General features: G+C 40.5%; 1 protein-coding gene across 3 annotated transcripts in view; it reads right to left on the bottom strand.

Moving 5' to 3' along the window:
• Nucleotides 1-14161, bottom strand: part of TLK1 (tousled like kinase 1) — a 150437-nt gene extending 136276 nt beyond the window's left edge. For 2 of the 3 annotated variants that reach the window (XM_049106085.1, XM_025460141.3), the window contains exons 1-2: nucleotides 13772-14047; nucleotides 13455-13493 (exon numbers count right to left, since the gene is read on the bottom strand). In XM_049106085.1, coding sequence (XP_048962042.1) covers nucleotides 13455-13493; nucleotides 13772-13910 — 178 coding nt within the window. In that variant the 5' untranslated portion in view covers nucleotides 13911-14047. Of the gene's footprint in view, nucleotides 1-13454; nucleotides 13494-13771 lie in introns of all 3 variants that reach the window. The other variant, XM_025460142.3, reaches the window with a different exon arrangement.
• Between the last annotated feature and the right edge of the window lie 584 nt (nucleotides 14162-14745).

Below are 14745 nucleotides of genomic sequence, written 5' to 3' on the forward strand. Positions count from 1 at the left end.
CTGACCCACAAGGTGTTTCTCAAAAAGTATGAATTACATATTATGAATTATACTCTTCTTCACCAGACTTTGATCAAGTTCCTGGGAGGCAGGGACTCTATCTTATGTATCTTTGTTTTCCCAGTGCTAAACTCAATCCAAAAATACTTGCTGACTGAATAAACTATGCCAATAACATTTCTATAAAACTCTAAAGTTCTGACAATTGATTCATATATGAGAAGTAATAGCAGACTAAAATCCTAGTTATCCCACAGGGAAAACAATAAATAATGTCAATATACAATAAAACATAAAATATAGAACACATAAAAATGTGTCCTTTTGCCCAGTAAACCAACTCCTTCAAATGTATATATACTGAAGAAACAATTCAAAGGAAGAAAAAATATTATATGCATAACAAATGCCACAATATTATACAGTGAAAAGAAATAACAATTATGATTAAGTTTTGATATATGTATCAACTAAATAAGTTAGTATATATTCACTTAAAATATAATTATGAAAAAAATATAATTATGAAAATTATGAGAACATATACAGATAAGGGAATGCAACCTAAATTTTTTTTAAAGATTTTATTTATTTAACAGAGAGAGTGCACAAACAGGGGAAGCAGGAGGCAGAGGGAGAGGAAGAAGCAGACTTTCCAATGACTCTCTAATATGAGCTTGTTTTTTTATCCCTGCCTTTCTTCTCGGAAGCAAAAATTCACCAATGCATGAACACACACACAAACAGCAGCAGCAAGTAACTTAACCAAGGTCATATAGCTCAGAAGTGACAGTGAAAGGATATAAATCCACGTCTATTGATAGTAAGCCCACATTCCTAAGCCTCATACTAACTACACTGCCTACACACCCACTAATAAACACACATTATTAAGCACCTAGTGCACATAAAGCACTCTCCCTGGTATAAATAAGAACACACAAAAACACAATACATGGCACTTTTACAATTTTCAACGCAGTGCTTTATATGAAAAGCAAGATAAAGCATTGCTAATTAAAGATAAACATTGCTAATCCAAATCCAGTGTTTAATGCTTGATTAAATGTTGTAAGCATGTATCATAAATTTGATCAATTCTGAAGCCACAGAAAAGTACAAGAACTAAAATAATAAAAGTAGGAATTTTAAACATCTGAAATCTGCCTCTGTCAGACACAACTCTGCTAGAATTCAACAGCCCAGGAAAACAATTCACGTGTATGTATCAAGTGTACTCCAGCCATAAGAGACCTTTACCCAGATAGTACTTGTTTTTCCTTATTCTTATCATTTAAACAAAGAAAAAATTTTAATTTGAAAGCATCAATAATATAATAGTGTTATTTAACATATAACTACTGGTTAATGCGCCACAAATTTCTCATTTAACGCTCCACAACCTTGTGAAGTACTGCTATTCCATCCTACAACCAAGAAAATCTACAGGTGAGGAGGGATGCCTGGGTGGCTGTCAGTTAAACCTCCAACTCCAGGTTTCAGCTCAGGTTATGATCTCAGGGTCGGGAGATTGAGCCCCAATTCCACTTTATGTTGGGCATGGAGTCTGCTTAAAGTTCTCTCTCTCACTCTTCTCCACTCCCCCTTCTTAAATAAAAATAAAATTTTAGAAATAATAGAACCACTATATCAAAAGAGGGAAAGGGAAAAGGGAAAAGGGAAAAGGGAAAAGGGAAAAGGGAAAGAAAGGAGAGGAGAGGAGAGGAGAGGAGAGGAGAGGAGAGGAGAGGAGAGGAGGAGAGGAGCGGAGAGGAGAGGAGAGAAAGAAAGAAAAGAAAAGAAAAGAAAAGAAAAGAAAAGAAAAGAAAAGAAAAGAAAAGAAAAGAAAAGAAAAGAAAAGAAAAGAAAAGAAAAGAAAAGAAAAGAAAAGAAAATTCATGGGTGAGGCAATGAGAGATGAAGTGTACTAAGTGACAAAATCCAAACTGGAACCAAGGCCTAACAAATGCATGCTTGTAACTATTATGTTACACTAACTTTTTAAATCATAATGCTTTTTAACATGTGGTACCAATATTCAAAAACTAAGTATAATGCTTTCAACTAGGTCAAACAAGTAGGACACTAGGAAAAAAGAGAAGTAAGAGCTTGTAGGATGCTGCCACTTATTAATCTTAGGGGTTTTTTTTTGTTATTGTTTAAAAATATAAAATTTGTTTAAATAGAGTAAGAAATGCCCAGAGAAAATATAACAAAGCATTTAATAAACTCAATTAGATACATGTTCAGTGTCAGGTTTGTAACCCTTCATTAAGTGCAAGACACTGTGTTAATACTACTGAAGTCCAATACTTCTTAGGGTGAGTTGAACCCTACTGATTCAAAAATACATGCCCAGGGACGCCTGGGTGGCTCAGTTGTGGAGCATCTGCCTTTGGCTCAGGTAGTAATCTTGGGGTCCTGGGATTGAGTTCCACATCAGGCTCCCCAAAGGGAGCCTGCTTCTCCCTCTGCCTAGGTCTCTGCCTCTGTGTCTCTCATGAATAAATAAATTAAAAAAAAAAAAAAAACTTTAAATGCCCATCTCACACATTTTTGATATATAAACTGAGAAAAATCCTTTAAATAATTAATTTGGTAACATTCATCAAAAGTCCTAAAATTTTGTCCTGACAATTCCATTGAGAACGATCTTTAAAAAATAAAAATGTTTTTACTCAAAGATATTCATTATATCATTATCTAAGTGGCCAAAAAATAAAATTTAAATTATAAAGAAATTTTTAAAATAGCCTCAATAACTACCTATAATAGTTATTTTTGTTCACCATAATCCCTTTCTCAGGAAAACTACCACTCAACTAATCTGTGTGATCTTATTGTCAATCTTGATTTTCTGTAGGTTCCCCAACTCACCCTACCCAAAGCCATAGTGGCTAGTGACTTTGCAGTACTTCATCTCCCAGGTCCCAGGAATTGACTAAGAAATTGACAATTAAAATACATCAGCATCAACCTGTGGACATCAAGAAAGAGAGGTTGTCTTGCATTGTGTTGCTACGCTAAAAGCTATGAGTGTCTGGAAGTTCCAAAAAGAAAAGGCTAGAAGAACCCGGAAATGGAAACAGAGGGACGCCTGGGTGGCTCAGCAATTGAGCGTCTGCCTTCGGCCCAGGGCATGATCCTGAAGTCCCAGGATTGAGTCCCACATTGGGCTCCCTGCATGGGCCTGCTTCTCCCTCTGCCTATGTCTCTGCCTCTCTCTCTCTCTCTCTCTCTGTGTGTGACTATCATAAATGAAAGAAGAAAGAAAAGAAAGAAAAGAAAGAAAAGAAAGAAAAGAAAGAAAAGAAAGAAAGAAAAGAAAAGAAAAGAAAAGAAAAGAAAAGAAAAGAAAAGAACGAAAGAAAGAAGAAATCAATGACATTATTTGAGCTCTTGGATCAAAATTATTTCCAAAGTCATCTCATCCCCCTCTACACATATAATTCCCAGTTATATAAACTAATAAATTCTTTTTAACTTACCAAAGCATGTGTTAAGTTTTCATCACAAGTAAGCAAGAGAACCATGACTAACACACCACCTAAAGAATGTTTAACTGAGTTAGTAATAGTACATCCATTCAATGGAATACTGCCGACAAAGCAGTTTAACTGTTAACCTGCATGACTAGTTTTAATCCTGGCTCTGCTACATATTCTCTACGTGCTCTTCAGTAAGTTACTGAACCTCTCCGGGCCTCAATTTCCTCATCTGTAAAATAAGGATATAATGGTACTCATTTCATACGATTGTTAGAAGTAAATGAGTTACTATTTACAAAGTACCTGGAACAGGGCCTACCACTAAAGTATATGTATAAATAAATAAGATATAAAAAGATATATAAATGAGATACATAAGTAAAAGTAACACAACATTGACAAAATCACATAATTACAGCGGTATTTTTAAAGACTTGTGCCCCGAAAAATGAAAAACTAGTTTTAAAGAAGCAAACACACTATTTACCAAAAGCATAGGGAAAAAAATTGGGATGTGCCTCAGATCTTACAAGAGACAGGATGAATTTGACTGGCTTCAAACAAATCCCTAGGACCTTCTCCAGTGGCACTATACTTATCATCAGACAGGAAGCACATACCTACTGTCAAGTGTGGAATCATGAAATCATACAATGTATCACATTTAACAATAGTTGCAGATACTATTAACAAGAAAACTTAAAAATTTAAATCTAGAAAAAGTTTGTCATGATCTCCAGCTAAACTGGTTTCCCAGGAAGGCACACATTATGAGCATAACCAATTCTTAATAATTCATATTAATGAAGAATAAATATTACAAGTCATCTACAAAAGTCACTCATATCTGACTTTGTAATGCATCTTTGTAGAATGTAAGCATTTTTGCTTAAATATGGGCATAACTTGTCTTCTTGATATTCTCAACAGTTCAGACCTAATAATGAAGCCACATGAGAAGATTTAAGTTTCAAAACCTAAAAATAAAGTTTCAAAACCTACTCCCTGGATCAGCTCTTCGTATCTTTCCACACCATGCTTTGAATTCCTATTAACTTACTCAAATTCTGTCTCTCGTTAGATTTACGAAATAATACATGTTACCAAGAGATTTGTTTTACAAGCAATAAAGTAATTAAAATTAAATGCTTTAGGGATGCCTGGGTGGCTCAGTGGTTGAGTGTCTGCCCTTGGGCTTAGGGCGTGATCCTGGGATCCGGGATTGAGTCTCACATCAAGTCCCACATCAGGCTCCCCGCAAGGAGCCTGCTTCTTCTCTCTCTGCCTGTGTCTCTGCCTCTGTCTCTCATAAATAAATAAAAATCTTTAAAAAAAAATAAAATAAAACTATGTGCTTTAAAAATACTTCTTATAGGGATCCCTGGGTGGCGCAGCGGTTTGGCGCCTGCCTTTGGCCCAGGGCGCGATCCTGGAGACCAGGGATCGAATCCCACGTTGGGCTCCCGGTGCATGGAGCCTGCTTCTCTCTCTCTCTCTACAATAAATAAATAAATAAAATAAATAAATAAATAAATAAATAAATAAATAAATAAATTTAAATAAATAAATAAATAAAATTAAATAAATAAATAAATTAAATTAAATTAAATACTTCTTATAGATGTGCCATATTGAGCTTCAAGCCTCTTTTCCCTGCCCAAACACTAATAGCAAAGATCCACCACTAAAGCACTCAATTTTATTCAGAGACCTTTTTTAAAGATTTTATTTATTCATGAGAGACACAGAAAAAGAGAAGCAGAGACATAGGCAGAGGGAGAAGCAGGCTCCCTGTGGGGAGCCGGATGCAGGGCTCAATCCCAGGACTCCATCCCAGGACTCCAGGATCATACCCTGAGCCTAAGGCAGACACTTAACTCCTGAGCCACCCAGGCATCCCTATTCAGAGCCTTATGCATGAGATTATAAAGCCTCCACAGTAAGTAGTAACTCCTGTACTGACAGTGGAAAATTCTTTGTTCAAATTCTAATGTTTGTTATGGCTGTGATGGGCTTATAGGCCAAAAAAGGAAGATAAATGGCATCCCAATTAAGACTATTAAACATAAAAATAAGGTTTTTCATTAGTGTACCTCTAACATTTCCCATGAAAGAACTAAACAGATCTGAAAAAATGAAATGTAAGATTCACAGCTGGCACAGCCTTTTAAACTGGGTTGCTTGACTTGGGGCTTATTATGCATGTTACTTTTTATATTTTTATTTTTTGCGTGTTACTTTTTAATCTTATCTTCCTACATGTATAAAACTCATGCAAAAAACAAATAATAAAAGTTTACAGATAAACTTAATGAGCCTAAGAGACTGATTAGTAAATTTAAAAAAAAAAAAACTAAGAAATTAACCAAAACCAAATTTCTCTATTTTAGGCAATACATCCTTGTGGGTAAAATGCAGACTTTGTTCAAATCTCAGCCCTAACTGCATCATGGGCAAGGGTCTTCACTTCTCTGTGCTTCAGTTTCCTCGTCTGTAAAATGAGAATGAAAGTTATATATACCTCAGTTATAAGAAATAGCTAACTAAACTGTAGTTATTATTGTTGCTGCTAACCATATGACTCTCTAAAATATAACCTGCCTAAGAATTACTAACATAAGCATCTTCCTGGATCTGAAAATATATGCACATCAAGATATATAATCACTCCATTTTTAAGCAAACTTAACAGTCCCTCAACAAAACTTTTGTTGGGGGCCAATTCTACAGAGGACATCCTAGTATGCACCAAATACAGAAATGAACAAAACTGTCTCTGAATTCAAGACTTTTCCAACTAGTAGGCAAAATAAATAAAACTATAATAAAAGGCAACATGATGGAGATGCTATGAAATCATGACAAATCAAAACACTAATAAACAGAAAACACCTAAGTCAGGGTTAGTGGGGGGAGCAAACACTTCTTCCTGAATCTAATTACTTCATTACAGAGTATCACACTGTCATTTATGTAATTAACATAGTTTTTCATATATTCATAACAAGGCTTTAGAACGTAGACCATTAAAAAAAAAAAAGATCATTCAGCACACTACATACCACGCTGATAAATAAACCTGACATTTTTTTTCGTAACAATGAAGGCTATCTTCTCTTAACAAACCCAAACGCAACCTTGAAAAAAGGTCACATTGCTTCTTTAGGAAACATTTCTCTCACCAATAAATGAAAGCTTCCAAATTCTCCTCCAGTAAGTTTTATTAGGTCTAATGTCAAAAGAATAGTATTTTTGAAAGACCTTTGAGAGCCTTGAATCCAAACCCCCTCATTTTACAGATGAAAAGAAGCCACAAAGTACAAAGAAAAAAAAAAAAGCACTAAGTGAGAGTCAGAAAACTGAATTTTGGTCCCAAGTCTTTCACAGCAAAAGCCTGGGCAAATAATCTAAGTTTCCTCATCTGTAAAATGAGAGGTTTGGACTCAATTGCTTCCAACGTCCCTTTCAGCTCTACAATTCTCATTTTATGAAACTGAAGCAGAGATAAGCAACTGGCCCAAGGTTACACAGCCAGTTAATGGCAAAGCAGGGACTACAGTAGGATTCCAATTATAACCAATGCACTTTCTCATCTGTACCATACTGCTTCTGCTTCATAACACTATTCTTCTAAATTATTCTAAGATTTTTGGAAATTATTAACAACCATGAAGGATTTTATGAAACTAAATGACTTATTTCTATGGTTCTTCTATAGAAAATGAGCTCTAGGGATCCCTGGGTGGCGCAGCGGTTTGGCGCCTGCCTTTGGCCCAGGGCGCGATCCTGGAGACCGGGGATCGAATCCCACGTCGGGCTCCCGGTGCATGGAGCCTGCTTCTCCCTCTGCCTGTGTCTCTGCCTCTCTCTCTCTCTGTGACTATCATAAATAAATAAAAAAATAAATAAATAAAAAAAAAAGAAAATGAGCTCTAAACCCAAATGCTACAAGTACATGTTGTCTCAAACTGTGTGTCACTACACAGTTGACCTCAACAAAATTATGGGAATTTATGCTTAACTTCCCTAAAATCTAACCTTTCAATCCAACTCACAGAAGAGATTATGTTCCTTATAAAATTAAAATATGAATTGTTAGGAGTAATGATAAATATTACATACATAATTCTCTGAATAAGATGAAAATTAAAATTCTTCACTTCAGGGCGCCTGGGTGGCTCAGTGGTTGAATGTGTCTGCCTTTGGCTCAGGTCGTGATCCTGTTGGGAGCCTGCTTCTCCCTCTGCCTAGGTCTCTGCCTCTCTCTGTGTCTTTCTCATGAGTAAATAAAATCTTAACTAAGTTAACTAATTAATTAAATTCTTCACTTTAGCTTATATTCTGGTTATACTTGATATGCATTTTTAAGTTCAAGAGTAATCAATTTAGACACTTTTCCTTCATGTATCCTGAAAAGACTAACTTTATTTTTTTTTTTAAGATTTTATTTATTTACTCACAAGAGACAGAGAGAGGGAGAGAGAGAGAGTCAGAGACACATGTAGAGGGGGAAGCAGGGAGCCCAACATGGGACTCAATCCCAGGTCTCCAGGATCACGCCCTGGGCTGAAGGCGGCGCCAGCGCTAAACCGCTGAGCCACCCGGGCTGCCCAAAAAACTCTCTAACTTTAAAACCATTAGAAAAGATTAAGCATTCCCCTGAACACATAAACAATCACAAATAAAAGACTACATGGTGATAGGTTCTCTTTCAAAACTGAAAATCAGCCCCCGCAGTATTCTAAATTCTGTGCACAAATATATTACAAACTCTACTAAACTGTATCACAAGCAGCATCTGATTCCCCAAAATGCCTTCAAAGCTTATTATATTTCACAGGGTATTTAGCAAGATTTCAGGAGGACTGATAATGCGGATTCCAGAAAATAATCAGAGGAAAAACACCATAAAAATGCAAAATAAAATCAACAATAGTTTCATACTAGTGGCTGAAGAGAATACTCAAAATTATATATACATATAGAAGTATAGTTTAACCACAGTATTTAGATATTTTTTTTAAATCCACAGAATGTTTACATTTTTAAAGTGGATGGGACCTAAAGTCACTTAATCCAGTAGCATCCAAAATAAGACTCGATCTCTCCCCTAACCAAAAATGTCCCTGTAGACTGCTTTAAATTCTTTCTGCTACATACTTTTTCCTAATTTAAATTTTGTTAACATATAGTGCAATATTGCTTTCTGAAATTACTAAAAACTTTTAAGATCAGTTTTTTCCACTGCTGGAGAGGTCTAGCATGGTCAAAAAATTATACTGCATTCTATCTATGCCTTTCTAACTTTCACCTGCTAGTCTACATCCTAAAGACAGAATGCATCTACTCTCTCTGCTATTTATGTTTTTGGAACACCTGAAGATAGCTGTCACGCTTTGCATTCTTTTAGTGGTCTCTTCTTTAGGCTATAAATGTTATGGTCCACAGATTACTTACTTGTGGGTCCTGGAGACAATTCTGAAATACAATGAACTTCCACACTGCAAGTAAAGTTTTAAAAAACCGCCTCTTGTCAAATTTTGGTGTAATATCAAAGAAAAATATATACAACTTATAAAAGGACTATTAAAATACACCAAGTTTTCTAACTACAAAGCTATTCGAAGCTGGATTCTCTTCACAATACCTCAATCAAAATATATCGCAACAGACTAAAGCAGAAGCAAACTTTAGCTGTCTTCTAATAAGCCAGAAACCAAAGTGATGCAAGAATATGAAACAAGGGCACCTGGGTGGCTTAGTGGCTGAGCATCTGCCTTTGGCTCAGGTCACGATCCCAGGGTCCTGGAATCAAGTCCTGCATCAGGCTCTCCATGGGGAGCCCGCTTCTCCCTCTTCCTATATCTCTCTTTCTGTGTCTCTCATGAATAAATAAATAAACTCTTAAAAAAAAAAAAAAAAGAATATGAAACTAGCCACTAGTTTCCCTAACGTTTTTGTTTTAGAATATTTAATCATGGGATCCCTGGCTGGCGCAGCGGTTTGGCGCCTGCCTTTGGGCCAGGGCGCGATCCTGGAGACCCGGGATCGAATCCCACATCGGGCTCCCTGTGCACGGAGCCTGCTTCTCCCTCTGCCTATGTCTCTCCCTCTCTCTCTCCCTCTGTGTGACTATCATAAAAAAAAAAAAAAGAATATTTAATCATTTGAAAATTTGTTAACAAGTAATCAGCTTATTATTTTTGATAAGTATCTTTGAAACTATTTCTAAAACAGTAAATATCAATAGACATAACCCAGATAAATAAAATTTCTGTGGCGTCCTCGTAATTTTTAAGACAGTAAAGGGTTCCTGAGACCAAAAAATGTGTTTTCCCAGGGACAGATTCCCAGACAGCTAACTATCCTGGATTCTCTCCTTTCTCTCTCTCGCCTAATACATAAATGTGCCTCTATAAAGAAGGTACCTATCACATTATCTATTCATAAGCTAAAATCCTTAAACATACAACCCTGTCCTCCTACAGCTAATGATTTCAAGAAACTAAAAGGGCCACGTGGTACACCTTTATTTTTAACAACTCCCTACAGGTATTACTCAATCATCCAGTGTCAAGTATCTTAAATCTTCTAAGGGATGCAATCTGCAAACAGGAAAACAGAGCAAGTTTAATTACACTGTATCACCTTTTTAAGCAAACTACTTTCACTATTTACATAAAAGTAAAGCATAGGGATCCCTGGGTGGCGCAGCGGTTTGGCGCCTGCCTTTGGCCCAGGGCGCGATCCTGGAGACCCGGGATCGAATCCCACATCGGGCTCCCGGTGCATGGAGCCTGCTTCTCCCTCTGCCTATGTCTCTGCCTCTCTCTCTTTCTCTGTGACTATCATAAATAAATAAAAATAAAAAAAAAAAGTAAAGCATATTATTCATATCTGGTAAGATGAACAGAAAAGAAAAATGCTAGTCTTCTGCATAATCTTTTGATTCTTAGCAATAACTAATTCAAAAGTACCCATATACTAATAGAAAAAAAAATCTGTTAATCTAGCCAATATGACTCTGGGTTCCTAGGTCTCAGTAAAGCAAAATTGACCACTATTTGGAAATTTACTTAATTTCTTAATTTCCCATTTCCTTAATCACAGGATTACTAGAAGATAAAATGGGATAGAGATCACAGGCTTAAAAGATCCAACATGAAATCTAGAGCTACACTGCTGAGAACCTCTCAGGGAAGTTCAAGATTGATAAAGGAAAATCTCTGAGATTCAGGAAAAGCAGTTGTCTACTTTGTATCATACCAATTCCTAAATTCCAGGACGCCTGGGTGGCTCAGCGATTTGGCGCCTGCCCTCGGCCCAGGGTGTGATCCTGGAGAGCCAGGATGGAGTCCCACATTTGGCTCCCTGCATCGAGCCTGTTTCTCTCTCTCTGCCTCTCTCTCTGCCTGTCTCTGCCTCTCTTTCTGTATCTCTCATTAATAAATAAATAAAATCTTTGAAAAAAAATTCCTAAATTCCAACAAATCCCTAAATCTTATTATAATATTTAAATATTATTAGGTATGCTTTATTTGTAATCAAATTAAACTCTATAAAGATGAGCATGAGAACAGGATGAGAAAGGAAGAAAGCCAAAATGTGAAGCACTGAAAATAATGTTACAATACTAGATTTTTGGTTTCAAATATATCAAAACTTCAAAATAATCCATTTTTACAGATATTTACAATATATCTTCAAAAACAGTCCATTTTCAAAGTTAAAGTTTGCTTAAGAGCACTTCATCACATAACCTTAAAAATACATGTACACATATATATCTTTTAAGTCCAAATTTTTCTATTATATATTACATTAAATTGGTTCAATTCTTCAGAAACAAAGTTTGTTCTCACCTTGATACATATATTCAAGTTCTACTAATATTATTATTATTATTATTCTTACAGTCACTGTAAGTCCAAAGCTCTCTCAACGTACATCAATTTATACAATATACTAACACGTACACCTGCAAAAGATGCTAAACACTTGTTAAAATGAAAACTGGGATCTCACTCAATAGAAAATGTCTTCATCGTATATCTAGGGTTTCATATATGCAATTCCTGTTAGCACTAATGATATGAGACTGTAGCTTCAAGATAAATATATATAACCCTTGAGAAGATTAACACAGTTTTAACTTACATGCTGGTTGGTCAAAAAGAAATACACCACTGTGGCCATAGAGGTACTTGGTGAAATATAACGATCACAAAAGCATGTCTTGTTTTTTCATTAACAAAAGATTCACTAATTTACTTTATAAAAAGCCTACTGTAACCCAAACTTCTAGAAAGAATTCTGGTTATTCAGAAGTTCAAGCTAAATTATTCCAACCCCTCAGAATTTTCAAACATCAGGAAAAGTACAGAATAGTATAGAAGTTTGTTTTTTGTTTTTTTTTTTACTAGAGTTGAAGTAATCTCAGAAACTCACAATCTAATTTTGCAGTCCCCAAATTACTGATAACTGATGTTACAGATGAACAATTCAACACTATGTCCTCTCAGTATCTAGTACAGCCCCTGGCTCACAGAAATGGCTCAATAAATATTTGAGAAATGAATGAATGAAAAAAAGGTAAAGCCTTTTAAAAGGCAGTCTTTCCCATGGCCATCATTTACTATAACTCATTGCACTCTCACTGATAACACTACCATTAAGCATCTTAATGAAACTACAAAAGTAGAAGTATGCTAAAAGCACCAACTGCTCTGTCTACAAAATAGATTTTGAAACATTCATTTACAAATTTTCAAGTGCAAAAAGAAAAATCGCCAGATGCACTAAATTTGAATTAGTCAAAAAATAAACTTTTATCTTGTGATAATCAGAACTCGGTGTTGGGGGTGAGAGGGAAAGGGGTCTGTTAATACATTCTGCTTGTCTAATGGATGCCATAAATCAAATCTTTCCATGAATTTTCTGGAGCAAATTCATGCCAATCTTTGAGCCTATTGTCACTTTCACACATGCTCACAGGAACAAAATGACAAAGAATGCTATGCCTGAACCACTAGATTCAGGGCACAAAACACTTGATTAACAATTGTCAAGGCCAGATAGTAAATATTGACAGAGATCTTCAAAATAAATTAACCCCACCGATTCCTACATAAATTAAAGCTCCTGGTTTCTTTGAAGGATTCACCAGACTACTGGACTTCCAGACGTTTTTTTTTTTGAAAATGTGGCTTCAGTCTCCCTGTGTGACACAACTGGGAGTGCACAGAACAACCCATTTACCAATTGCTGATGAATACCGCTAAACGTTTTCCCAGACAAAAGGGGCGTCAAACGCCGATTCCACGCGCGTTACATTCTTCCCCCATAAACGCGCGTTCTCCCAGATTTCACCTTATGTCGTACACTTAAAGTTAAATACAGCAAGTTAAAAAATGTAAGTCAAAAGCACTCCTGTGTCTTACTATGGCTGTGTAACTGCTACATCTGGCGGCAGCACCCTTTGCATGCAAGAAACCAGAAAACTTAGAAAACAATTGCTAACCGATCCGGTGCGTGTTTGCATTCACCTTTACCCCGGTTGTTTCCCGCAAGACCCCACGACCCTGCGAGAGAGAGAGAGAGAGAGAGAGAGAGAGAGAGAGGGGGGGGGGAGGGAGAGAGGACGCACAGACGCGCGGGAGGTGATGGCGAAGGAAGAGAAAGTTGCAGCCATCTGGAGGGGGTGGTTTTAAAAGCCTGCCCACGAGTCCAGCCTGTCGTTTAAACTGCTCTAAGGGGCCAGGCAGGGGATCCAAGTCGGGCTTTGACAATGTAAGCGACTCCCCCCGCCCCCCCCGCCCCAGGGGCAGGGGCCGTGCCAGCGAGGGCATCCTCCTCCGGGTCCCGGGCTGCGAGGCTCGCCGAGCGGGGACCGCCTCTAGGGGAGGAGTGCGCGGGGGAAGGGGAGGGGGCTCAGGGATGAAGGCTTCACCGGGAGGGAAAACCCACCGGAGAGCGGAGGCCAGGAGGTTAAGAGCGCTGAGTGCACTAGCAAATGGAGCAGAAAGGGGCTGGCGTCCGGGGGGAGCGGGGGGGCGCTTCCCACCCTAGCAGCCAGGCTGCTCCGAGCCCCGTGCGAGTCTGCGCGCCGCGCCGCGCCCCGCGCCCTCCGGCGCGCACCCCCTCGGCCGCCGCCGCCGCCGCCCGCGAACCGCCCCCCGCAGCCGGGCGGCCTCGCGTCCACCTCGCCACCATCCCCCACCCTGGGGTCGGGGAGAGAGACCGGGGGGGAGCGGAGGCCCGCGGGCGGGCGCGACGGCGCTTACCTTCCCTGGGCCTCCCGGATGGCGGCGTGTGATTCAGCAGGGACCTGGCCGCCGCCGCCGAGCCCGGGGTTGGAGACGTGGAGAGCTGGGACCAAGATGGCGGCCCCTCCAAACTTCCACTGCTACTTTGGACACTCATCAAGCTACTTTCTGGGAACCCGACTCCCCCCGTGCGACGGCGGCGGCGGCGGCAACGGCCCCGGCACCCGCCTCCGTCATGGCGGGGGCCGCGCGCTGAGGGCGAGCGACGGAGCGAGGGAGGGCAGGGAGGGGAGAGTCAAGGGGATGGGGGAGGAAGCCGAGGAGGGGGGAGGTGGGGAGGGAAGAGGTGAGGGGAGGAGGAAAAGGGGGAGAAGCGAGGGAGCAGGCGGGCGCGCCGGGGAGGAGGCGGGGGGAAGGAGCGCGGCGGCGGAGGCGTCGAGGGGGCGCCCGCCGGGTGCGGGCGGAGCGCGGGCAGCGCCGGCCGAGGGCACTTCCGCGAGCGGAACCTGCCGGCACCTCTGCAGTGCGTCGGCCCCCGGCGTCGCCTGGGCGGCGGCGGCGGCGGCGGCGGCGGGCGGTGGGTGGCGGCTGAGGCGGCTGAGGCGGCGGGGTAACCTCTGCATCAGTTACAGGCGGCGGCGGCGTCACGCGCCGCCTGTGCAAACACTATCGCGAGGCTCCTGCGCCTCCGGTAGCGGCGGCGGCGGCGGCGGCGGCCGCGGGAGCAGGCAGGGGGGAGGGACCTGCCAGGGGTGGGGGGCGGGGGTGGGGAGGGAGCCCGCGCGCCCGGCCGGAGGGAGGGAGGGAGGAGACGCGGGCGCCCGGCGCCCCTGGCGCCCCCGCCGATCGCAGCGCGGGGCCGGCGGACTGGCGAGCGCGGGGGCGGCCTCCTCGCGCCGGCCGGAGGGAGGCGCACCCCGCACGCGCCCCCGCCGCGTCGCTCCGCTCGGGCTCCCGCTCCGGAGCCACCTGACTCCCCCCCGCCCCCGCCC

Source organism: Canis lupus, chromosome 36 (genome assembly GCF_003254725.2).
Source record: "Canis lupus dingo isolate Sandy chromosome 36, ASM325472v2, whole genome shotgun sequence".
NCBI classification, from domain to species: Eukaryota; Metazoa; Chordata; class Mammalia; order Carnivora; family Canidae; genus Canis; species Canis lupus.